Source organism: Osmia bicornis, chromosome 12 (genome assembly GCF_907164935.1).
Source record: "Osmia bicornis bicornis chromosome 12, iOsmBic2.1, whole genome shotgun sequence".
In the NCBI taxonomy this organism is placed as follows: Eukaryota; Metazoa; Arthropoda; class Insecta; order Hymenoptera; family Megachilidae; genus Osmia; species Osmia bicornis.
The window spans coordinates 6,784,644-6,812,183 of NC_060227.1; the positions used below are offsets into that span (position 1 = coordinate 6,784,644).

The 27,540-nt window shown below is 34.3% G+C and overlaps 1 protein-coding gene across 7 annotated transcripts in view; it reads right to left on the reverse strand.

The window, feature by feature from the left end:
- Nucleotides 1-3,366: 3,366 nt before the first annotated feature.
- LOC114871732 (GTPase-activating protein skywalker) overlaps nucleotides 3,367-27,540 on the reverse strand; it is a 34,970-nt gene continuing 10,796 nt past the window's right edge. The window contains exons 1-12 of one of the 7 annotated variants that reach the window (XM_029177998.2): nucleotides 14,948-14,972; nucleotides 12,702-13,175; nucleotides 12,267-12,455; nucleotides 11,873-11,997; nucleotides 11,448-11,594; nucleotides 10,978-11,112; nucleotides 10,617-10,835; nucleotides 10,117-10,146; nucleotides 9,088-9,174; nucleotides 7,526-7,684; nucleotides 7,216-7,445; nucleotides 3,367-7,104 (exon numbers count right to left, since the gene is read on the reverse strand). In XM_029177998.2, the coding sequence (XP_029033831.2) occupies nucleotides 6,963-7,104; nucleotides 7,216-7,445; nucleotides 7,526-7,684; nucleotides 9,088-9,174; nucleotides 10,117-10,146; nucleotides 10,617-10,835; nucleotides 10,978-11,112; nucleotides 11,448-11,594; nucleotides 11,873-11,997; nucleotides 12,267-12,455; nucleotides 12,702-13,068 (1,830 nt within the window). In that variant the 5' untranslated portion in view covers nucleotides 13,069-13,175; nucleotides 14,948-14,972 and the 3' untranslated portion in view covers nucleotides 3,367-6,962. Of the gene's footprint in view, nucleotides 7,105-7,215; nucleotides 7,446-7,525; nucleotides 7,685-9,087; nucleotides 9,175-10,116; nucleotides 10,147-10,616; nucleotides 10,836-10,977; nucleotides 11,113-11,447; nucleotides 11,595-11,872; nucleotides 11,998-12,266; nucleotides 12,456-12,701; nucleotides 13,176-14,074; nucleotides 14,256-14,883; nucleotides 14,904-14,947; nucleotides 14,973-27,540 lie in introns of those variants that run through there. The other 6 variants (XM_029177997.2, XM_029177996.2, XM_029177994.2 and 3 more) reach the window with 6 other exon arrangements.

The following is a 27,540-nucleotide window of genomic DNA, read 5'->3' on the forward strand; positions in this document are numbered from 1 at the left end:
TCATTTCCTTAATGTATATTTTTTTCATTTGTCATTCTTCCTCTTTTATTATATAATAAAAAATAGAATCGAAAATTTACTTGAGTTATTACATGGTATACTTTATACTAATATTTTGACAAGATATTTAATTATTACGACAAAGTAGCGGATGTTCTATTGCGAAGTGGACTAGTCTTATACCGACAGCCGAGGGGTGCGGATCAACTTGTCAAACATACATACATATACCTCTAATTTCGTTTCGGAATTTATTTAATTTACTTTATTTATTTTATCTCTCTTTTGAGCCTCGACAGACCACCCTTTGATTTATTATTTTATCCTCCCTTATGAGCCTTCCTTCATCCCTTACATCCCTGCATCCCCTACATCTCTACATCCATTACATCACTTCATCCCTTACATCACGTCATCCCTTACATCCCTGCAATCGTTTTATCCCTACATTCCTCTCATCCCTACATGCTTTTCATCTCTTCATCCCTTACATCCCTACATCCCTACATCTCCTACATCCCTTACATCTCTGTAGCCCTTACATCCCTACATTCTTTTCATCCCTACATTCTTTTCATCTTTTCATCTCTTCATCCCTTACACCCCTACATCCCTACATCTCCTACATCTCTACATCCCTTACATCTCTGTAGCCCTTACATCACTTCATCCCTTACATCACTTCATCCCTTACATCCCTACATTCTTGACATTCCTACATTCTTTTCATCCCTTCATCCCTTACATCCCTACATCCCTTCATCCCTTACAACACTGTATCCTTTACATCCCTGCTTTCCTTACATCTTTGCACCCTTACATACCCGCAAAAAAGTTACAAATTTAGTTCCTTTTTCTGAAACCAGATGGCGCTGATCAGAGATCGAGATTTTAGTTCACATTTTTGCCGCTAGAGGGCCAAAATTTTTGCAAAATTTAGTTCCTTTTTCTGAAACCAGATGGCGCTGATCAGAGGTCGAGATTTTAGTTCACATTTTTGCCGCTAGAGGGCCAAAATTTTTGCAAAATTTAGTTCCTTTTTCTGAAACCAGATGGCGCTGATCGGAGGTCGAGATTTTAGTTCACATTTTTGCCGCTAGAGGGCCAAAAATTTTGCAAAATTTAGTTCCTTTTTCTGAAACCAGATGGCGCTGATCAGAGGTCGAAATTTTAGTTCACATTTTTGCCGCTAGAGGGCCAAAAATTGAAAATTCAAAAATTCAAAAATGCAAAAATTCAATAATTACTTACCTTTACTTACCTTTACTTACCTTTCTTCGAACCAGTTTTTATAATATATTATTATAGTTATAATGTATTTATTATAAGGGTTGCAGGAATGTAAGGGATGCTGGGATGTAAGGGATACATGGATGTAAGGGATGCAGGGATGTAAGGGATGCAGGGATATAAGGTATGCAGTGATGTAAGGGATGAAGAGATGAAAAGGATGTAGGGATAAAACGATTCCAGGGATGTAAGGGATGAAGTGATGTAATGGATGAAGTGATGTAAGAGATGCAGGGATGTTAGGAAACCAGGGGTGTAAAGAATGCAGGAATGCGAGGGTGTCATAGATGTGAAGGATGCATGGATATAAAGAAAGCAGGATGTATGGAGTACTAGGATGTAGATAATGCAGGGATGTAAGGGGTGCAGAGATGTAAAGGAATCTGGGGTGTAAGGGTTGCAAAGATGTAAAGGAATCTGGGATGTAAAAGATGCACACAGGAGTAATAAAATTAAAACATTCTTCCTTCTGATAAGTTTATTTAGTAAGCTACGAAGAAAAATACAGCAAATTAAATGAACGTAGAAAATAAAATAAGGGTATACATACAGTGCCGTAACGAGGGTTTGAAGCGCCTGTATCAAGTATCTAACTTGCGCCTCGGCGTAACCCAATAATGATTAAAAATTTTAATGTAACAAGTTAAATTTTACCAAATACAATATATTAAATACTATTAACGTCATCAAAATGAGTTGCCTGTATATACGATAATGTATTTGTCAAAGTATTCGTATGAATAAATAATCTATAATCTAAATAAGAACAAATTTTTATTCATGTTCTGCAGCAACAAAATAAACAAAATACAAAACATAGGTATATGTTGAAATAATATAATAAAAACAAAACAGTTCAGCATATTTTATAATGTAATTTTATTATATCGTAAAAAAATCAGGGACTCCGCTGCGCCAATGACGTCCTTTGGATACCGATCTGACATCAATGTGGGGTGTCAGGGACCTCGAAGTACCATAGAATCTGTCTGCATAACGCCACGATGTCATCATGGGGTGTTAGGGACCCCGAAGCACCAGCAACATACTTTAGATACCGACGTTATGGCATCTGAGGTGTCAGGGACCCCGGTGCATCACTGGCGCTCTCTGCATACCCATATACCATCTTGGGGTATTAGGGACCCCGAAGCACCGTTGATTCAGCATACTAAAATTATACCCTATTGGGGTTCTAAGAACCCCGTAGCATCTATAATTCTGCTTACCAAAATTATATCGTATTGGGGTTCTAAAGACCCCTAGCATCGAAGATTCTGTATACCTAAATTATATTGTCGCGGGGTTCTAAGAACCCCGAGCACCGATGTTTCTGCATACTAAAATTATATCGTCTTGGGGTTCTAAGAACCCCGAAGCATCTATGATTCTGCTTACCAAAATTATATCGTCATGGGGTTCTAAAGACCCCGTAGCACCAACGATTCTGTATACCTAAATTATATTGTGTCGGGATTCTAAGGACCCCGAAGCTGCGATGATTCTGCATACCGGCATCTGGGGTGTCAGGGACCCCAAGAAAGTAGCGAAATATAAGACTTAAAATCGAACAAATCGTGAAACTCACTTGTTCGGGGTAGTGATGGGTACGACCGGATCTAGCGAAATATAAGATCTAAAAACTAAACAAATGGGGAAATAGTAATTGCAAGATTATACCTACCATTCATTTTTATATTTTACAATTGTTTATTAATAAAATTATTGTTATATCTATTTAAATTGTTTATTTCTTTATATTTTCGCGTGGGTTGCTTATTTTTAAGTAAATTGGTAGAAAATACAAACGTAGAAGATGGTATAATATCATACTTTATTCTTCAATCAATAAAATATACAAATTAGAACATCCTTACCACGCGTCGGTTTGGATCGCATGATTGTCCTTGAAATGCCAATAAATAATTAATTACAGATAAAATACTTACAAAATATATATTAGAAAATTGCTACTGCACTACACTTTATATTTTAACCATCAGAGACTAGGAAACTTGGGAAATCGATAATAGAATAAATCAGTCACTAACACATTAAATATAATACAAAGCCAACGAGTATAAAAAATTTTTTTATTGATGTCAACTTTAAGGGTTTCAGGGTATTTTTAAATAGATTTTACATTATAATTTAGTTTTACATATGGGTTTCTTTAGGGTCACATGCAATATATTTATATAATAATAAAGAATGTCAAATCCTTAAAGTAAAGAATGAGAAATCCTTCTTAAAATAGAAGGAATAAACGGGACAATAAATTTGTGTATAACAATATTCTATTCACAACGATGATATGATAAAGTAGCATCGAGAGGCAACAATTTCTTTTCGTAAATGGTACAACTTACATTATATATATGTATATATATGAATGTATGTATATATTATATATAGTATAACAACACTGCGGAAAGCTTGAAAACACTCCATTCAAATTACGTTTATTTTCTTTTTTTCATCGTTTATAGGCATATCATTATATGTATGTATTTATGTATGTATGCATGTACGTATATATGTAATATATATGTATATATATATTACTTCCTAGCGCGTGAATCTTTATGCTGTGCTACGTTAAAAACTTTAAACAATAATACTTTCCATTTTCAGCACATAATCACCTTTCTCTCGATCACTGATATACAATAAATAAATATTCATTCATTCGATCATATCACACGACTATAATGTTAAGAAAAAATAATCGTTCTTACTAGCAACGCTTGCAGTCACTGTGATATAGTATTCTCCACTAAGAATTCTAGAACAGTTAAGAAAATGACAACAGCGCGCAAAGCAAAGAATTTGATTTAAATGGTAATGTCTCAGATGATTTCATATAAATATAAATTAATAATGCAATAATTTAAAGTGTATGGAACTCTCAATGCACGCAGATTTCCCTTTTCCTTAACTATTCTGATGTTATAGAAAATGCACATTTACTCGTACTGTCTCCACAAAAGTTAAATTCTGTCAATCATTCATCATTTTCCTTGTTACACCTTGTAAATGTGTTTCATAATTCTTATTCCTGGCCGATATACATTGAATCATAATGAATCTTTCCGGGGTATGTACTAGATATCTTTAAAAAGATAGAGTTCAAGAAAATGGGTAACTTTACTCCACTGTTTTTGACATAAATTTATGATAATGTAAAACATATACATTCAACAGCTACTCCGTCATAGGATAGCTTACCAGTGAGATCAGTAATGTTCCCTTTTTCTTTTCCCTACTGTAATATTACAGGCTTATAAAATGTCAAATTTAACTCGTCTACGATTTTCTCTCGCTATCAGTTAAACTTGTTGTTTATGTAACTCACACGTAGAAGAAGTTAAAAGAATTCAACATTGTAAACTTGTTACATTTAGAATTGATAATATCGTATCTAGAATTGATTGTTCCTTGTTACGTCGTTTGTTCATATGTTTGTATCGCTAACGATTGTACGATGTAGTCGATATGAGAAACGTGAACAAATGATGACAGATTTTATAGCACGTTAAAGTGAAAGAAGTGACTTAATCGGTGTACAGAGCGATTCTTTTTTAGGCTTTGTTCTCTTAAGTGTCCTATTACTTTCATGACATTAACACGCAGCTATAAAGAGTTTTATAACTCTGCAGTCGATAACGTGACGGGGGGTGAAAGATACGTTGATCTTTCTACGGAAACATTATAATTACTACGCATTGCCGCTCGGACAAAAGTGGTGCCAGCCACTTCTACATCACAACCAAAGAATCCTATTACATCGACACCTTTAGTTCTTCACGCACGCTCAACCCCTTCCTTTCAAAAAGATGAAAAAAAAGAAAAAAAAAAATAACAACGAGAAACTAAACACAGAAGCAGGTACTCTAAGAGTTAATCGTGTATCGATTTTACGGTGGCGATACAGATTTGATCACAAAGAGAGACGAAGGATAATAACAACAATAATAACGCCTAATACGCTTCCTCAGAATGCCCGAAGAGTGTGTCGACCAAAAATTAACACGTTAAATGACAAAATATATAATATATGTATGTATATCTATATATCGAAAGCAAAACCGCACTGTTTCTCTGTACATGTATCTTTATCTGTACCTACTCTACTATTGACATAAATTTACTATATGCTATATAAAATATACAAATTCTTAAAATACTACATGAAAACTATGGCTCCTTGTATGCGGTTTAGAAATAGGATTCAACCATCGCAACACTCTATTACCACTTCGTTTGTTTAAACATAAACTTCAGTAGAAAATAAAAAATGTCGTTGTTTGAAAGTACCGTTCGCCCCCCTGCCATTTTTTCCCATTTTGGTGCCTTTTTTTCGCAATCAATCTTGTTACTCGATGTATCCGTTTCTAATGCGTATAAATTAATTACACTTGTCTACTAGGGGGCACTATTTATAATATTTACAAGAACTTAAATGAGATTAACATCGCGTATGTATATGGTATGTATACACACATTAACGCGTGACAGGCATAATATGTAACATATAAATAGTACTCTTTCCTTCGATTCTCTTGCACCTCCATTCAACAATTAATTAAAACTAGGCGATAACAATACTAAGGTAAATAAACATTGCAAGACATTAACACATGTATGTATAAGAGTATTGACGTCAAAAATTCATAATTAACGATAGACTCGGTGAAAATAAATCTGCGATACATGTATCTATGAACGTATATACAGAGATACATCTGGTCCAATGAATATTAAGTATTCATGTAAATAACCAATATTTTCTTACATATGTACATAGCAGATACCAAAGTTGATAATATAACAGAGGATGACTCAACGTTGGTTATTGTCGATGTTCAATATGTCATATTATAATATATTGCTCAAAGTAAATTGCTGACAAAATGAACACAAGAATCGCCTGGTTGTTGCAGTAAACGTTGAGACATATATAATCGAACAAAAACCGTAATAAAATAAATCTACGTAGCACTGAATGATATAGAATCTTTCGTAGCAATGGTATTTCTCCAGCTTTTCAAGCAAATTTTGTCAAAAACCACTCGTTACTTAATCACGACCATCTTCCGTGGTTTAGACTATTTGCAAACATAAGTATTAATATATGCTACCAAGAAATTCCTGAGACACAAGGTATAGGTTTGCCAGTAGTTGTCAATGAAAAGAAGAACAAAAATCCGAGTTACTTTTAAGGAACCAGTTCTGACGTTCCTTGAAATTAAAGTATGAATTTATTATGAGCAATGAAGCTAATTTCCAGAGGAATCGAAAGACTAGAAAAGTTGTCAGAAGTATAGAGTTTACAGTCAAGAGATGGATCAAGGTACAGGGACACTTTACCCCTTTGTTGAGAAAAAGTGAAGCTAGAGACATATTCGTTCGGAGAGGAAGTACTGATTAATTCGAAAAATTAGCAGAAATACTGAGTCTATTCACGACTTCATCGTCTGCAGACTCAATGTAGACAGAACTGAAGAACTGTAGACACCGTGTTGCGAACAGCGCGATAATTTTGCACATTTACGATACGAAGATACTTTTGTATACGTATACAACTCTGCATAATATAGAAGAGAGTTGCTAAATGGCAGTAGGGAATTAAATAAAGTGATACGTTGTAGTATCCCGATTCTGTCTTCTTCTCAAGCACCGGCAAAGCCATACACTTCTAGTACTCTAATCTCAAAGTCGCCACTAGCACAAAGAGGTGGATTATTAAACGTGGAACACCGATCGGTCTTACCGAATCTTATATTTTCATCCATCCAGATCGCTTGTCCATCTCTGAAAACAATCAATTACAATCTTACAATCCAAATTTCATAAATGTACACTATTAAATTATTAATTAATTGACAAATATCCATAGATCTCCATAAATATTTAAAGACTTACCCTCCACCAATTGTTATCATTTTAGAATCTGCCGCCATGAATAGCTCAGCTGAATGATGAACTTTCGAATCATTGTGCGAGGAATCCATGCCTACCCAAGGGTATTTTGCTCGTTCAGGATACAAACTAAAGAGGAACGTTTCACCTGTTCCAAAGTAAGCTTGTCTTTGTCCTTTATCGTTTTTTAAATTACGTTCACACCATCTCGTGGAGCAATAAGCACCAAATACCTTATAAAAAATAATCGAAACGAATTATGGCTTAATGTTTTAAGTAATAGATAAAAGGCCTATCAGTAGGAAATACTTACTTCATTATTACAAGTCTTAATCATCAGCAATGTTGGTTCGTGTTGCTCTACCCTCACGTAAAATGTTGTTAAAGAACAACCATGTTCTTCAGTAGTGTACAACAGAATTGGTTGATACATGGTAATCCTCATAGGTAACCAGGACCATAATGTGAATAACTGTCACAAAAGAAAAACATAAAATTAGTACAATATGTATTTTACAATTAATGTTCATAACTGTGCAAACATTAGTTTTCAGTAATTCTCTAATTGTTCAAAAATACAACAAACTAAGTCACAGCAGCGGTAGATCATGCGCTTGACTGAAAAAAAAAATTTATATAATAGATAATTGTGAAGCCAAAAAATATAAAAAGATTTGTTTCTTTTCATTTATAATGTAACGTCGATTTTATTTACATTAAATAACTTATATAAAATTTCTCTTTCATTTATGATATACGTTATTTAAGAATTACAAATATTTTATAACTATTTTCTGGCATTACGTGCGTCAATATAAATACAACATATTGCTATCAATAATAACATTAAACTTACAATTTAGACTAAACAGATATTTTAACATTATAAAATTGATTGTGGTGTAATAAAAGAAACTAGTAAGAATATTAACAAAATAATTAACTATTTTACATAAAAAATAGTATCATTCGTCATGCAAAAGGCACGGGCATCATTCATATATAAAAGTGAATTGCTAAAATATTATAAATCTTGAGTGAATTGAAGCTGTGAAATAGAAAACTGATGGAGTAATGAAAATGATTCAATGAGAACTAATTTTCAGAACATATAATTGCGCATATTCATCACATGTGTTTTCAAACGTCATTTTGGAGTAATAGCAACCAATTTGACTACATGTTATTGGCTACATGCTACTTGTTATTGCTGCAAGAAAAAAACAAATTTGTAACAATACAAATTAGTACAGGGTTTAAGGGAGGAATTTCAAAGGAATGGATGAGAAATGCATGAAAATTAAACAGGAACAATACATGCCAAATTAACAGCGAAGACAGTGATTTAACTGAGCAAACATGATTTGTATCAAGGAATACATGAAAGTGCACTATTCTAGTCACGGTATCGATAATCAGGCCATACACCATTCAATTCAATGTAAGATATTAAATCTCAGGCAAAATGATGTACAATAAAAGAAGTGACAACGAAACTGTGAAAGCCGACTTAAATTGATAATCACTAATGTACTTGTACCTTGCACATGAATGACAATCAAAAATTTCATTTACCATCGGTCTGGCCATATTTGTAATTTAGAAGATCTGCTAAACGATTACCGGTTGTTCGTTCAATCGACGTGAATTGTACACACTTGAACTAGTATTCAGTCGAATAATAGCCAAGATGGGAACGATGTAGACTACCTAATATAATATATACTTGAAGGCGGCTGTATGTACACCAATAACGACAATATCGACATGCCAACAGAGAGGCGACCAGCGAACTACTGAAAACTCTGCTACTGCCGAGACTCTTTTACTTTGTTTTACTTTGTTTTCATTAATGAACGGCCGTAAAGTACTTACATCAGGTATGTCTAGAATCTGGGAGCATATACTTTGTATGGGATAAACGCCCATTGACAGAGCACGCGGTCCAGGACTGTGTGCACCCTACACCCATGACCATTAAAATCCATCATCATTCCAGTAACGCAGCATGACACAAGACAACACAAAACTGTCAGTTATGTTGGCGTACGGCTTTGACTCGACGTTATAAAAAATATATAGGAATAAATACTATACGAGAGACACTGGTTAAAACCATCGGAGAGACACAAAGAGCATAACAAGAAAAACCATCGGCCAGTAATTTCAAATCGTTTGATGTGACGCGCAAATGGAAATGTTGAATTCACTGTTAACCAGTGTAAATGATCTTGAAAAAAGAAAATTGTAAATGATGTACTACGGAAAGCATTGAAAATAATTAGTATAACATTAAAATGCGTCGTTCGAATGGCACATTTCTTATTTTTTTTTAATCGTTTCCTACAATATTAAACAGCAATAAGATTGAGATTGATGAAGCGCGCTGCTGCATTCACTGATCGAAACTGATGTCGCGTACCAAGCACTTACAACAGCTTTTCTATTTCATTCGTTTCTCGAGACAACTTTGATCATCCTATCGATCAATGACAAGCAAACATCTCGTGTAGCCCACCAGTAACAGTCACCATCTATATGATTAAGTTTCTCAACATTCTTTCTGGTAAATGGTTACAGCAAAGGATATTAATTTTCTTGATAGAATGTATGAATTTTTCTGTTTTCATTATTGTTACATTTGGCGTGTCATAGTTGCGAAACACTGAAAGCCAGTGAAGACCTAATGAATAGACGATATGAATCTTTGATCAGAAGAAATCAATTTGTTATTCTTTACTCGATAAAGGCAAGTGAATAGACGGTAACAGCAACAAAGCTGGCACGATAAAGTGTAACAATGGGTGAGTATGAATGAATGTAACAGGTATAGTAGTTCAGGAACAGAGGGCAGAGCACATGAAACTAAACAACACATTTCCCAAAAAGATAATTATACGATACCCTGTCTTTGTATGTGTCTTCACACTCTTTCTGAAAACAAAGTGAATCATTTGAACAGCTTTCGCATCATTTCATTCGCTACTGTTTACCCTAAGAAACTATGTTTAACCGACGATCGTTTTCTAATCGCTATTAAACGCTATTCTAAACCATATTAAATAATATATAAACTACTGATAACTAAAGTCTTCGAACCTGTAAAACTTCTCAGAAATAAAAGGAATCATTCGCAACGATTAAAAAAAATAATGGGCTCACATATATGTACATCATTCATGAATATAAATTTTTATATTCTGAGAATAAAGAGGAGAGTAACGCGTTGTTAACATGCCAATAGTATCAATAACTACAAAATTTACAGGAGAAAATAATTCATAAAAGTCCAAGAAGAGAAACAACCAGATAGAATGGAGTAAAATCTTAGCATGTACGTGAGTCCACTTGTCAAGAACATTTTTGTTTAAAGATCGGAAGGAATAGGAATACGGATAACATACTTCTCGTATGGTGAGCGTGTGCGACATCATCTGAATGTTGACTTGAGATTGACTCGTGGGTAGATTGTCCGTGGATCGTGATCTAGCCAGTGATCTGGATCCTGTTAAAACGCTTCTACTCTTAAGAGCCATTTCTGTGCGCAAAAATACCCTTGATATGTACGCTGAGCTGAGACCACGTATTCCAAACGCGGTTCGCAAGAATTTAGCTGGTGTTACCTGCAATTACACGAATAATTTTTGTTTTTCTAATGTCAATGATGTATTCCAATGACCACTACTTAATTTGAACAACAATCATTAATGCCATATTGATAGCCAAGTCAACTTGTTGGAAAAACGTTTATAAATTATTACTCACCGGTATCTGCCTACAGAATTTCGAGAGAGCGGCATCGATACCGTTCTTGGAAATTTCATTCATCCACTCGGAGTTTTGCAACGACGAGTGCTTGTAGAATAATAAAACTATAGCCATTGCTACTCGATAGAAGACCTGAAAATAAACGACAGGAAGTTAGCGAGCGGATATCCCAGTTCTAAAGTCAGATTCTAAATTCCTGATGAGCAATGTAGAAACTATGAATTGATGCATGGACATATTAAGAACAGTCAACAAGGAAAAATGTATCTTAAACCAATTTCTCATTGGCACAAGATCAACATAGGAATTTACTATTCATACTATTCCTGGAAGAACATTATACATATCTTTTGCTTCATCTTCTTTTTGAACCAAAGCCAATAAGTGTTTTTTTAATGTAGGTTGAAGCGGTAGAAGAGATATCTGAATATTTTGAAACTGTTTTTCTTTGAATTTTAAATACCAACCTTGATGCCTTCGTGAAGAAAACAGTCCATAACCCTGACTAGATGCTGGAAAGGGAGAAGCTGTAGGATCCACCAAATCCAATCCATGTAAATCCTTTCTGCTCTGGATCCAGAGCAATGCCTTGCTAGATGCACTGCAGCTGATTTCTATTACAAATTATTCACATATGCTAAAAAAATTATTCATCTCCAAATTGCAATTGATAACTATTATACTACATGGAAATAGAGTCATGAATGATGAGTTCAAAAATTAAGTATCAAAGTGAAGAATACATGACAGTAACCATCAAAGTGTTAATTTCATATACAAGGGTACAAAACGGCCTGGAACTCATCTAAATGATGTACAAATAACTCATTCAAGGATGAATCAGTGAGTCAACTCTTGATGATCAACCGGTGGTGAATCTGCTGCTACGTACCACGTGCTTCTTGGTGATCTGTTCTACAGTCTTCCAGGTGACCTCGTAGAGGAGCTTGGTTTGCGTAATGAACTTCTTGTCTTTAGCGGCGACCAAGCTGGCCATGCAATGATAACATTCCTCCTCTGCAACAGAGAAACAGAGATAGAAACCGTATCTCGTGAACACGTCCGATTTCGACCTATTAATAAAACTGGGACACCATCCAACCGTGTGTCCGCATCTTAATTTATGCGATCAGACAAGAAATTCGACTTACGGGCACGCTATGTGAATTTCCATTGTGACCAGAACGAATGTTTCTCGAATAAGAAGAAGAACAAGAAGAACAAGAAGAACAAGAAGAAGCTCCTGTCGGTGCTTTATTTACCGATGTTTATTTATACATGCTTACCTGGCATGAAGTGAAGAAGAAGAGCGGTGATGGGATAAAGAGAAGGGCTGTAGGTGATGTCGGGACAAGCGTATCCAAGCACAGAGACAACCCTGTCCGCGACGCTCCTGCCTTTTCTCGTCAGGTGATACGACAGGCAATGAGTACTATCCACGAACGGTGGTAGCATGATTGATTTTTCCGGCAGCTCTGAAAACAGATAATTCCAGACATCAGTCGTACATCTAGCCAAGAAAACGGACTGGGATAATGATTTATAATTTTATAAATCTCATAGAGCCTAAAATCAGCTAATTCTCTGTCAGCATATATCCGCCAATTTTCAAGATTCCAAATATTCCCCCTTTTAATTAATACATAGGCTAACAATTTTTTAGAAATAAAACTGATTTTTTGTTTCTAATTTTCTTATTATTCACCTGAAAAGAAACAAACCTGTGGTTCCAAACACTTGGTTGACCATATCCCAATAGAAACCATCTAACATGTTCTTGCCGTGTGCATGCTGATTGCAAAGAGCTGGCCAAAGTTGCGCCCTGATCCCGTTGTTCAATGGCCACGCATTCTCCCTTATGATCAGCTTAGCCTCCCTCTTTCTGCCAGCCTGGAGAAGCGCGTTAACCTCGTTGAAGGTCTTCAATGCTTGCTTCTTGCTGGTGGGTGACTCGGGCTGTATGACGATGTTCGTCGTGTCGACGTGCGGCGGGAATGCATCATCGATGTCGACGTTCGCCTCCTCCTCGAGTACCGACAACATATTCGGCAGAGTGTCCGTCGAGGGGGGTGTCTGTGTGACTAACATCGCAGGTTGCGACTACGGCGCGAGATTCTTCTTCATTGTGCCGTTTTCTCGTACGTTTAGTGCCACGATAATAATTACGTCATATCCTGGGAAGTTTCAATTTTCATCTGAAAATAGAAATACCATGGATTACAGCATAAATAGCTTTCGAGAATGAGAAACATTTGGTTGGGTAAAATAGTTGACGGGTGAAAGTCGGGTGGTCTGTCGTAAGGGGTAGCGTTTAAGTAACTATATTCACAATATTTTATATTTATAAAATTTATTTATTGCTGCTCAATAATCTGATAATTAAAAAAATTGAATAGATTAAATAACAAATATATAAAGTTTACATTTATATATTTAAAAAAACTCGGGAAGTTTATATTCAGTAGAGTTACAAAGAAGTCGGGTTGCCTACTACAAGGGGCAATGCTACTTAATAACCCTTCTCATCAGATATATTTCACTGGATCCATTATATGTACAAAACTACCAGACTTTAGTATCTATTTTTACATTTACAAATTATTTATATAAATAAATTGTCGGCATCGTTAATGGTTTTGCTAAGCAATTATTAAGATGAGTTCTACTTTGCATTATGAAGATTTATTTCCAACCTTCAACATGCTTATTTATAGTATATTTCCTTATATAATTCTTTTTCCATTTTTCCAATTTAATTTTTTGTTGGCATTGTGCACACTGTTATACCGACGAATTCCAAAAGACATATGTGAACACATATGTTATAACGTAAACACAGCATGTTTGTTTCCCTTAACTAGATGGCACTGTACGATTAATCGAACGTTTCGATCGCTGTTTCATTGCACCATCGCGAATGTGCTTTCTAAATTTGTCCGTTCAAAGTACTGATCTTCCGTAACAGAGGATCTTCAGAGAAGAGATATTCGCGGATGCGGAAGAAATGATCTAACCAACTTTTCTATGAAAAACTGAAGCATTCCATGCGCAGTCTGTAATTACACGTACTTATAAGATGTCATAGTTACATTACCGGTTTTTCAATCGTGCAAATTGTTCAGCCTGGCAATTATTCGTGTACACTCTACAAGGATCGTTTCACGAGTCGAGTTCAAGACCGAACGACGGCGCATGATTCCAAGAATCTTCCGTAAACATTCCCATAATAACCGTGACTGTAGTTAAATGTATCGTCGTTTAGAGCCGCGATGCATTTAATCACGCGGTCGAGCGAAATGAGAAGCGAGAAAAAAAAATGAACAAAGAGGGGAGAAGAACTATCTGAGCCAACGCATCTCTTCTGTTACCGTGTGCAATATACTTTTCGTTGACGTCGGTTTGTTGCGGCACTTTGGTCGCTTTGCAATCGAAATCAATTGTCTCCTGTAAAGATGCCAGCGTAAACAAGAGCGAGAAATGCTTCTCAAATTTCGGGACAACAACAGTTTCTTAATTACCTAACTGTATAAAATCACTAGCGTTCATGAGTCTCGATTCCCGCGAAATTTGAATTTGACGGATGGAGCGCATAGAAAATTTGAATTCGAACTCTGAACAGTCTCTAAATATTTCTTAAATTTTTCAAATGCAAAAAGCTTCGATACTCGAACGAGAAACAAACGATACGAATTGAAAAGTATTGTTGGTTACGTTCAACTCGTGCGGGACGGCCAGCGTCGATCAGACAATGACCTCGACGATGTGTTTCTAAAGGAGTCCGGCCAGCAGGAGACAATGGATATATAATATTGCCTATAATTAGCCACGTTAAAGCTGTCTCTAATAATAAGCAAAGCAGCCAGATGTGAAACTCTGAGCTACGATAATCTCGGTGTACTTAACAGTTATTAATAAAATGCGCGAGTTATCTTGCAGCCACAAACACGTTTAATGCTTATCAACACACCATGTGCGACTCGGGAATATTACTGTACACAATCCGCAGATAGACTGCTTGCCAGATAAAGGCTTTTACGATGATGCCGTTTTCTGTCTGGAGGCTGTGCGGCAAACGGAAGAATTCTCTTATCGCTGGTTAACCCTTCTTTCGTCCGGAACATAGAATTAACGTTGATAAACAAATCATTAATGGTAAACAGAGAATTAAACGAAAAACCGGGAAAATTTTTGTTTAAAGAACACTTTCTACAACTATTAATATAGACATGACCTTAAAAGAACAATTACAAGTTACTTTTCTAATGAAGGAACACTGTGAACCCTTATACGCTGAATTAAATGCAGTATTGTAGGTTTATAGAGTGTTCTAAGATAAGAATAACAGCATGCTTTATTCGTCCCTTACTATCCTTTAAGGGCGTATAAGCTATCCTCAAAGTCAAATGGCCGAGCGCACTTTTCCAAGTGATTTATTATTTTTATTTGATAGAAAACACGTGTTAAATTTGGAAAAATAGTTTAATAAATCTTCGATTAGAATTACGAGAGATCATAGTTCCATTTTATTACGCGCGATATGATTGGCCTCAACATTGCGCAACAAAATTAGAACCGTCTCTAGGTTACATCCTCTCGAGAATCGTATAAACTTGAGCACCGGGTTGTAAAGATTTATTTAATCACAGCATTAAATTTCAAATGTACACTTTTTAAACGAAACCAAATTCCTTCAGGTTGTTACAGAGTTAACTGGATTTGCTATTTACAAAATAATTAAAATTACAAGTGTACTACTTTACGGTATTAGCAATGATAATAATGAAACTAACTGATAATCTAATACGTTAGCAAACATTGTTTGCTAAGAGTGTGTGATGTATTACTATGCATTATGCATAATACTTGTTACAACAAAGATAAACAGTGGTGATAAATTAAACGATACATCATACGTGTACCACCATTACATCACTGTACGTTTCTAATGTCGTTGGAGCACGTGATTGTTACTAATTAGAGTATTTAACATAACAGTAGTTCAACAGAGAGCATATTTCCCAGTGCTGAATAGCATACCTATAAATAAGTTATTTCACCAAAACAGTATCAAGCATTGCCACTGTTCTCTTATTAAAAGCTACCAGCATCTGATATTAAAATTATAATCTCCAATAAGTAACAAACATATTCGAAAACAGCATTAATAGAACACACGTGCGTCGACCAAAGAACGAATTGTAAATAATGCAGGAGGCTGATTGTGAGAAAAAGAAAGTAAAATATACATTTAAAGCAGTATAAAAACCGTAACTTTATTTTCAAACGTCGTTCACGTGGCACAATAAAATGTGTCTAAAGCAGAAAAACCCTGTACACTTTCTTTTAGTTCCTCAGTTTCTTACATCTCTTTCGGTCCGTTTAATCACAGTGGATGCTAACAAAAAACTGTTCCATTAGTGTCATATTAAAATCTACTTCCATTTTCACGTCTCCTGGTCGGTGGTGCGATTTCTCGGCAGACACGGATTTTCAGAAAAAGAAGATGCACGTTTGATGCAGCTCGATTAATAATAACGAGATGCCTTGGTGCAAAGTGTGCCGCATGAAACCAGACATCTATTAATACCAGCCGTATTGCAGTTTACTCTCGCGAACAAAATCGTCGTCATAATGCCCCATCCACACTGGTGTTTACAAGTAAATCACATCATTCGATACATGTACAGTTGGTAGCAATAGAAGGTTCTCTTGGATAAAGAGAAAGCTTAAGGGGATCTTGGGATGGGTCTAGGAGATCTTAAGATGCATCTAGGGGATCTTAAGATGAACCTAGGGAAATCCTAAGGTAGGTCTTGCGACAGCTTAAGAAGACCCCAAGGTGGGACTAGAGATAGCATAAGGAGAGCCTAGGGGACACCTAAGGAAAACTTAAGGAGAACCTAGGAAAAACCTAATATAGAACCTTCGGTCCACAAGTCCCCCATGTCCCAAGTGTTGGGAGATTTCTTCCCCTAAACTTCCCTTAACTAAAAGAAGTCTAAGTTGCCCAAAACTGTACATAGTTCACAATCTATCTGCAACTACCAATATGGATGCGGCCTAAGAACTCTGCTACAGCTGAAATTCTACAATATATTCCACTTTTACGACAGCAGGATGGATACGATGAGAGCGCACACGCCGGGCGCGACTTGCAGTTGCCGTAGCAGATAAATATTATTGCAACTACACAGCACTCGAACCACTTGATAGTATAAATATATCATGCATCGAAGACGAGGGCAAACACGCGGACGTTGCATTGTTGAATACGTAGAGCAAAACAAGATCGGCATGGATGAGGCTCTGCTTTGCATTGCGATACGTGTGACCAACGACTGATTTGCATAATTCTGAGAAAACTTTCGCTACAGTTGTCGGAATGGATTGAGACAATTAATGTATATTTTTCACATTTAATATGTATTTATTTTTTCACTGTTTATCGAGAATCTAATTTGTTCGACGATCAAAGATACCTAGACATTTCCTTTTCATTTCCTTGACGTGGATGTTAAATGATTTGTGATTATAAATTGTTAGATAGTTTATTTGAATGTGATTATCTGAATTTCACAGACTAAACAGTTCAGTCTGGGTCAATAATCAAAGAATGATGTATACATTGATTAATCAATTGTATAAATAATTTGTGGCAATAAATATTTCTATGTCAGCAAAAATAATGAGAAGTATCTGTATATTATCTTGGAAACCGTCGCTAAAATTTCGTAAATAAGTCTATCGGCATTAGCATGGCTCGCACATATGGCTGATTTCTTATCATTAACTTTTATTACCCATGCCCCAGAAAAATAACTGTTTTCCACTTAAAAATGACTCATTGTCAGTTAACAAGTTATGGAAAAAAAAAGAAGATTTAACTTACGATATCGTGTTCGCATTGTAATCTCAACGAGCTTCGCAGTGGAATTCTGCTTTGCAACTTCTGCAATTCTGATTGCACGACGATCTTTACGAGCGGCAATTATTGCACGGAATAATTGTCGACGTTGTTCCAAGTACTTAATTAGACTACGCGGATCACTATTACTCTGTGACATGTTTGGATTGGGTTGCCACAGGGATTCCCGCAGATTTCAATGTGTACTTTTCAAAGTACCATTATGTGGATTTTAATAATAACAATCTTTTCTTTCGCAAATATTATAGATATTTAAATTAGGAACACATAGAAAAGTATCTCCAATTGTCATGATAATATTTCAAATAATTAAAATTATTTAATTAAGAAACCTTATACTACTCACACTTTTTATTCTCGCTTTTTAATTAATTATTCAGCTGCATTACACAATGTCGTAATCCCGACGTGTAAACAAACGTATGATAATCAGCGAAAGAAAGATCTTTCGAGCAAGATAGATAAGAGTTTAACTTGATTGTTGCGATTCCATGGAGGCGTGCATTGTCGTGTGTGGTCTTATGTTATCACCAGGAATTATCAAAGAGGATTAACGTACTTTCCGATAATTCTTGTTATCAAGTTTGCTGCTACATTTTTGCAACACGGTTACATCCAATTATTGCAACCGATAGATAAATGATTTTTTTCTTAAATAATCATAGTTTCAACTGATTTAGAAATTAACATAAATTTCAGGATAAAATTATCTTTAAAGTACTCGAAAAATATTATTATTATACTGTTAATTATTTAAGAATACTCCTATCGAACTTTGTTATTTATACTATGCGATTATTAGCATAACAGAATAAATGTACTGATGGTAATTTTAAACGAAACTAAAGCCAGAAATAATTCTTCCAATATGGGAACAATTTTCATCGTTATGTTAAATATAAAAAACGTAATAAGAAAATTTTCTATTTGCTACCTTGCATTATTAGTGCTGCTCAAAATAATATTTTTCCACTGTTTTCTTTTAATTATTCAACTGCATCTAATTTACGGCGCCAGTCACCGGTGACCCTACGGCACTTGGATGTGAATATTCCACTGATGTACTGAAAACACAAATTAAAAACGAATACTTCAAAATTAGTTTAACATGTTTCTGTTGGTCCTCTTTGTTACCTCTTGTTCGAACAAAATTTCATTCACCTTAACACGTGTATTTATAAAACGACCAAGTAATATAAATCACTGGATGATTATTTTTCAAACGATCTCCTTCAAACGTGTTATGCTATCTCGAAAATATTCTAAAAATCTTGTCGAAGAGCGGAACGAGGAAAATTTCGTTGTCGAAAAGAAACAAGGAATATCGCAGCGAGTGAAAAGAAGGCCGGACGAATGACGAGCAAAACATTGCATAATAACAGAATGTGAGTGTTTAAGAAAGAAAATATCTGCCGAGAAATTCTCAAGTGCCAAATATGCGTACGCAACTCGTTAATGTGATCTCGTAACCTTGATTTCAATGATCCACCGCAGTTATCGTTTTATTTCATTTCAGATCTAATGCATAATTCGTGTACTAGTAAAACGTACAATTTCAACTTGTATTAAAATTAATTTTCTTTTAAGAAAAAAATATAATTTTTGTAAAATTCGATCAATTAATTTTACAATTTATTTTATTTAAAAATTTTAATGACTTTTCAGTGGTGTTGCAAATAATTTACAATGATAATTGTATATTTCATTACTGGTCCCATTAATCCATTTAGTAATTCATAAAATTTTCATAAAAAAGTACAAATTAATTTAAAATTCCAGGGAAAGGATGAGCATACGGGAATGCTCGCAGCTGGTTGGTAGATATCTAGAAAACTCTGGGGAAAAGTTCAAGTAACACGAATTACTCGTTAATCAAGCGCTAATGAAGTAATTGCATGTTCTGTTCAACGAAGTGTTGCGACCGTGTGCCGTAAAGATTCTAGAAAATTGGCAATTAGAGGATCGTTTCTGAACGACGACACCTCTTTGTATATTATCGACCAATAATACCCGCTGTAATCTGACTTGTTGCTCGTCGCAGTAGACGAGCGTATAATGAGATTAAACCGGTGCTAATTAACCTACACTTCCTTTTAGAATCATCGCGAACAAAAATACGCAATTTCATATGAAAACAATTTTAGTATAATTATGGACCTTGTTACACATCGATCGAAGCTTCTTTTAATTCCTTTTAAAAAACTATTAAGATATTCGTGTCGAATATTAATTAATTCAAAAGATATCTCAGGGAGAGACAGGGAAAACCTAGAGGTCTCTCCCTAAAATATCTTTTGAACCAATCAATTTTCGACCCAAGTACCTTAACACTTTTTTATAGGGAATAATAAGATCTATTATATGACGTTTAAGAAAGTATACGATTCCATTTGAAAAGATGGAGTTGACCTTGAAATATTTGGAACCCCACCATTTCCGGTGCTGACACATCCATTACCGGATGCTTCATTGGACGGCTTTTAATTTTTCTTAACAACATTTCTTTCTATCTTTAACTACTTTAGAACTACAGACCAGTTGCTTGAGACATCCTGTATAAAATTTCAAAGATAAGGAAGATAATTAAGCTGCTCATTTCCGTATTGATTAACTTCCAGGAAATATCCAAGTTGATAATGTAAAATAACTGAATTCGTTTATCGTGCACGAAAGGTTTTTCTTTATGTAGTAAGTCGCATCAGAAGGCTCGCATCCGATGGCATCGTTCCAAATCACATGACACCAGGTGCGCGAACTATATCCAACTATTTTTTTTCCTTCTCTGTCTCACGCGACTGAGCGCTATTTTAATGAGATGTACCTGCCTGTTATAAGCGTTGTGGTTATTTTCACACTTTTCACATGCCAATACCGTGCAAACACCGTTTCGGACCCGATGCAAAAAAAGAAAAATGAAAAATTCAATTATATTTATTTATTAGAGTCAATCGTTATTAGATTTGCTAAATTGAAAGTAGGATTAAAATTTAATTTTTATCTCGATTAAATTAAGTTCATAGTAAAGTGTTAAGTAGATTAATATTAATTGAATTACAGTAAAGTACTAAGTGAATTTAGTAAATTGAGTAAATTGAATTAATTGAGTTGATTAGTTTATGGTATCGTAAGCACATTGCTGCGCTAATAATTAACCCTTTGAAAATTAAATTTTTATTAATATTAGATAGAATAGAAAAATTGTCCAAAATAATAATTAAAATTATTCATAATACTTTGGAGAATGAAAAATTCAAATCTTACGGCTGTCCAGTGTCTGATAAGGAATAATCGGCTGTTATCTATGACATTTTTGTGTAATGGGATTTTGAATAGATGCTCATGTATATCTAAATGGGCGACCCCCAAACGCGTAACACGGACGTTACGTTTACGGACGGGCTATAATTACAGGGCCATTAGCGTTTAATGAAATGCGATGGACGAATCGGCGTCATTGGGCAATTATTCGTGGACACTGGTTGCAACCGGAAACGCAAGGTTTGAAATTGAAGCTGATGTTGCAAGAACTTGCAAACTTATTTCATGGAAATTTTCATAAAATGCTTCTTATTTCATAATTTTACAGTAAATTAGCTAATTAATTTATTTAACTGTAACTATTCCTGTAAAATTAGCGGATGAAATCAATGTATACTTTCCCTCGTCTCGTGTAAATCTTTTTTCAAACAATCATCGATCGATTTGTAAGTCGGGAAATTCAGTCTTTTTAGAGTGCAAAAAGGATTCGCTTTCTAAATAGATTGCTAATGGGAACGGATTTACTTTCACGCTGCAATCGCTTTTCCACGATGTTTCCTTTATAATTACACGCGCACACTATGGATCACGAATAGTGGATTAACGATCAAAATTAGATCGTAAGAAGCCCGAACGTTCCCCTTTTAATCTAATTACTTTTGTAATGGTACTCGTGGGAAGTACTGACCGAGAATACTTATTATTATCCGCTCTAGTAAGAAGCAATCTCCTAATTCTTTTTTCTCTCTTCTGTTTCTTTTTCAACGCGTGCAATGAACTGAATTCATCCGATGGAAAAAGGCTAACATCCATGATAGTACCGTGAAAGAGCAGTTTCACGTTTTAAACATCGAATAAGAAATTTCGATTTACTTTGTAATCTATGGAATTTTCTATACCTCTGAATTTAATTGAAAAATATTTTATTGCGAAAGAATTTTGCAACCAGTAATGTCTTCAAGCTATAATATTTAAAATTTGTATTTGCATAAATTAAAATGCGTTAATTAATTATTCAATTATCAGTTACATAATTCTCTCCTTTTTTTTTCTTAAGAATTGATGAAAGAGAGAAACTGAAAAATAAAATTTTTTACGATTAAACAGTTCCTTTGCCAACTGGTGTGAATGCACGCTGCACAGACGTGTTCAATATTATTTATTTTGATATCCTGGCAGTTTACACTGATGATATCAAGCAGAGGAAAAAAAAATGACAAAAATCTGGCAATCACGAGGTTCTTTTTTTGTTTAAGAGAAAAAACAGAAAGGAGAAAGAAAACAGTACACCAGGTATAAAGAACAGCTTCTTTTTCTTTTCAAATCGTACGCTCGTGAAGTCGCGATAAGAAAAACATGATTTAATTAATACATGTATCCTTCGATCGAGCGTGGTAACGACGTTAATTATACTTTCCTCCTGGTTAAAACCGCTTTCATGCAAAAGAATCGACTGATAGGATCATCAATATTCATTATTTCGTTCACTTAGCGATTATCGAAACAATAGCCAGCTAGTAGAAGTATGTCAACGACTCTGTATTCCAGTTGAAGTATTACAATACATTGTTTTACAAGTTCTAATACTGCTATTTCTAGCATATTTCAATCTAAAAATAGTAATGATATTATAGTACCCTCGTTAATATTATAGTAATTAATATTAATTGATATTCCATTTTTTTGATTAATTTAATTGTAGCTTTATTATCTTTTTCTCGCCATTTAATATTCATAATTGAAAGCTGAGACTCGCTGCAATTAGGTTAGTTTAATTACATTGATAATTAAATTTTTTTTTTTAATTAACCATGAAGTGAAAATACAGTATTTTGTGTACTATATATTGTTTCAAAAATATACATATAGTACAGGTGGCATCCCTTAGTACAATACTCTAGTGGCATTGTATTATAGTATTCTGATTTATGAATAATATTATTACCCAGAATAGTATTTAGAGCAGTATTTTAAAAACTTAAACAGTAGTTAGTAATTATCTTTAATAATCGGTGTGCAAACTAAAAAAATTCTCACGCGATAAAATGCTGTTATATCACGAATTAAAAGTCTTATAGTATTTGTAAACATTTGAAGAAGTCGAAGTTATTCTTGTTCTGTGCTTGATATATATGTACAGCCATGCTAAAGCTTCGAGCAAAGTGGCACAGTATAAGCCTAGTAAAACATCACTACGGTATATTATTATGCATGGTGTGCATTAATTATGCGCCAAGTTTCAGCCAAACAGGTGATCCAAATATCAGTAGCTTCCCCGTGGAAATTTGATATTCGAACAGAGCCAAGCTTCTGAATATTCAAGTGACAAACACTCGAATACGAATTGAGTGGCTCGTGAAAGATTCGTCGGAAAGAATTCTACTTGAAAATTTAGGTAATTGGAACACCTCGATATTAAGGGATTCAACTAATGAATATTCTTCTTGGTAATAATGTTACTTGTGAATTACAGTGTTAGATCTACTACTGTGTAAAATTGAAATACCGTAATAATAGTATAATAAAAAAAAAATTCTAATTATATTAAAATTAATCTGCTCAATATCCCTCTCTAAAAAAAATTAAATTTATTTCAATAAGTAAAAACATTCATTCCAGTTTAATGAAAAATTCCTCTCCCTTTTCAAGTGTAATAACGCGCGAATTCTACCCTCGAATCATCTGGACAATTCAAACAGCGCGAGTTCCATTAATTTTCTACATTTTCTCTGGCGCGAAAGACAGCCTTGAATGTTTTTCGCGAAATACGCAAAAATTTCAAGTTTCTGAGTGACGTGTTGAACGTTTGACGTAACACAGGGAAACGCTTACGATTGCGATTTCCGGCCAGAAGAATTTATACCGTGGTGAGAACACTTTGAAAAAGAAAGACAGTAATACCGCTCGTAACCCCGATATTCTCAAGTTAACGTTACCCATTTCGACCGTCATGTAAATATTACGTTTCGCGCGTGTTTTACGTGGGAGTATTTGCACGCGATTCGATCGATCGTGACGAACGGCTTTTTCTTTTACGGGGTACATAGAAAGCTTATAAGAAGCAAGATATTTTTCCACGATTCTCACCGCAACGTAATATCAGGACAATTTTCATAATCATAGACTATAAGAGTGTTGCATACCAAATGGCAAATTCAGAAGTACGAAAAGTCTTTTGTGATTTCATGACAGAAAAGTACGGCAAATTACTACTTCTGGTACATTAATTTGAAGCTTAAAGTTTGAAGAAAATAACTACATAAACCTTTCATTAATGTTCTTAAGACAAAATGAATGGTTAGCAGCTACAGCAAACGGTGATCGATTTCGAAGCATGCCAAGTCTGATACGATTTCATCACATAGAAGTATCGCCAAATGGCAATTATGGTACGTCAAATTGTAGCTTATGCTTTAGTGAACATACCCACGTAAACGGTACTTTAAAATTGATAATATAAAATGTCGAATGACCACTGATAATTGGTTCATGATAAAAGTGTCTTATCAGACCTCCTGATTTGAGAATCTTCTGGAATTGTGTATCTGTTAATTAATCAGAAAGATAATTAAAAGGTTGGGTATTTTAACCTTATTCAAAATAATTATCGTCTGTTTTTTAATCTATGCGAAAACATTATGAATCATTTTATGAATGAAAGGTGCGAATTTGTATTTTGATATAGTCAATTTTAAATTGCCTCTGAACTTAAAAAAGAAAAGAAAAAATTATATACGGATTGAATTTTTGTTATTAACATATAGATTAATAATAATTTTGGGGGATAATAGTATTATTATTATTACTAATCCCATTGTATTTTATTTATTTATATAATTATAAAAAAATAACTAACTGAAAATACCCAACTTCTTTATAATACTAACTTCTGTAACAATTGTGATGTTTGCGATCCTCGTTTCTGGCATCGATCAATTCATTACAATTAAGTTTTATCACCAAACGCGATGGTATTACATCACCGACAGTAATTACTCATTTTTTCTCGTCGCCGTCTATCAATAAATTGTATTTTTTTTCCATCGCATATCGCTTAGCCCCAATATTTGCTTCATAATATTTATGATATTTGCCATGATGTCTTTCGTCACTTGCCAGTTCGTTATAATCAATCATTCCTTTTTTTTTCCATCAAAAGAGAAAAATAATTCAACTGATTATTTTTGGCAATATTAATTATTTTTGTCCTATGTCAATTTTTAAAAGATAAATTCAAGATTCCATAATGAATATCAATATGAAAAATGGCACAAACTTGAAACCACGTTTCATTACGGAAAATAAATTGCACACTGTTAATACAACACGTTTCGAATTACCATGAATCAGAGTTATGCTGAAGAATATCGCTAAAAGTTAAAAAAAGAATTGCTTCGCCAATGCGAACGCGTTTACCGAGTCGCTAACTCGCTAATTGATTCACAACAACCCACGCTAAGCACGTTTGCGAAAACAACAACAACCATTATCGATTAACTATATTTACGTCGTGATATTTAAAGAAACCGAGATTAAAAAACATATCTGTATCCCTTCAAGAGATTTAAACATCACGAGAAAATAAAAAAAAATTAAAAATTGTTTAGATACATTTGCTTTACTATAATATTCTCTCCCATCTGAGGACAAATATTCGCGTGACCTTTTATAACGAAAGATTTAAGCGGCTTAAAAAGTTGCTCTTCCGTGCAAATTCAATTAGAGTACCTGTACACCTGTACATACATACACTCTCATCCATAAGTCATGGGACACCTGATCATTTTACAATAAATCTAAATTATACTACTAATTTAATTACACATTTAATGCCTCAAATTTATGTACCGTGTCGAGCAAAGTAGGCATCCCTAATCTTTTTCTAAATTTTTATATTATTTTACTGGAAACGTATTAACAGGCTCTTCGACACCATCGGTTATTGACAAAAAACTACTTAATAATTTTTTGATATTACAAATTCATCTATCCCTCAGTTAAAATAATAAAAATTAGGTGTACTTCAATTAAGAGGAAATTGATAGAAAGGGTGTAACCCTTTCAGTTACCGTTAAGTTATATTCTTAATAGGCTGAATCATTTGGGGTTTAGATGTAAAATTGAAACTAGTAAGCGTTCGATGACTTCTGAACGAAGGTGTACATCTTATGGAAGGTAGCCACACGCAATGAAATCGATCGAAGGATCGTTCATCAGTCTTCGCGTGACTCCTCGTCTTCTTTAAGAAGCTTAGCTTAACACGCTCCTTTTCGTAAGCCCAATGACTGATCGAGAAAACACTACCTCATCGAAAACACGCAACCGACCTGACTCTACCTGGTTTCCTTCTCTATTATATAACATTTTACTCGATAATGATATTGCATTGATAAGTTCTTCGAAGAGGTTGCAGATGTAGGCATTACCCTAGATCTCTTTTCAAGATTCTTCACCTCTTTTTAAAGTCGCAATGTAAATTACATTTGATTAGATCTTAATTTCAATTCTAATTTCTCTTTAATTTTAATTATTTCAAAGCACTGTAATTGGGATACTAGAAGGAAATACAAAGTAATACTTCACCTTTAATTTACAAATAAAACTAGCTACAATAACAAATTTGTACCGAGTTAAATAATTTAATATAAGAAGGCACATGTCCCTGGAAGAGATGATCATAATAGCTGTAAGAGCATGAACTATAAATGAAATTATCAACATTTTAAAAATCTCTATAATCTAATTATGTAATAAAACTGTGTATATGTGTACTATTACGATTCAATAAACAATGATTATTATGTTGGTGAAACTCTTATATCGTATCGTGGATTTAACTTCTCCTGGTCGTAGTCCATAATCTGTTTCATCCTTCTCTTTATCTTTATTGTATAATATTTGCGAACTTCTCATACGAGATTTGTATTTTAATTTTAATTGGTGGTAGATATACCGTTTCTTTTGAGATAGTGTCAATTTTGTTGTTACCAATTATTGCTTCAGTGGGAGGAGAAGTCAGATAAAGATCACGCGTTTTGTCATTATTCTCAAAGATAAATGCAATCTAATTTTCATATTTCCTTTGAAATATAACAATGTGCTCAGATTCTATTCATTGTAAACAACGATCTAAAATTATAACACGGTTATAAAATTTATACACATAAATATGCAATCAGGTGTTATTCCTCGAGCCATTAAATTTCATTTTTGCATTTTCTATCATTGTATCGTTGCGAAGAGAATCGTGTCAATATAGTCGCGAATAATTTATGCAAATGCACCCACTCGTTTTATTATTATTTTTTTTTTCACTGAACACATATAGTCACGATCGACATTCTAAACTGTACTATGAAGTGCATTCTAGTTTAGCG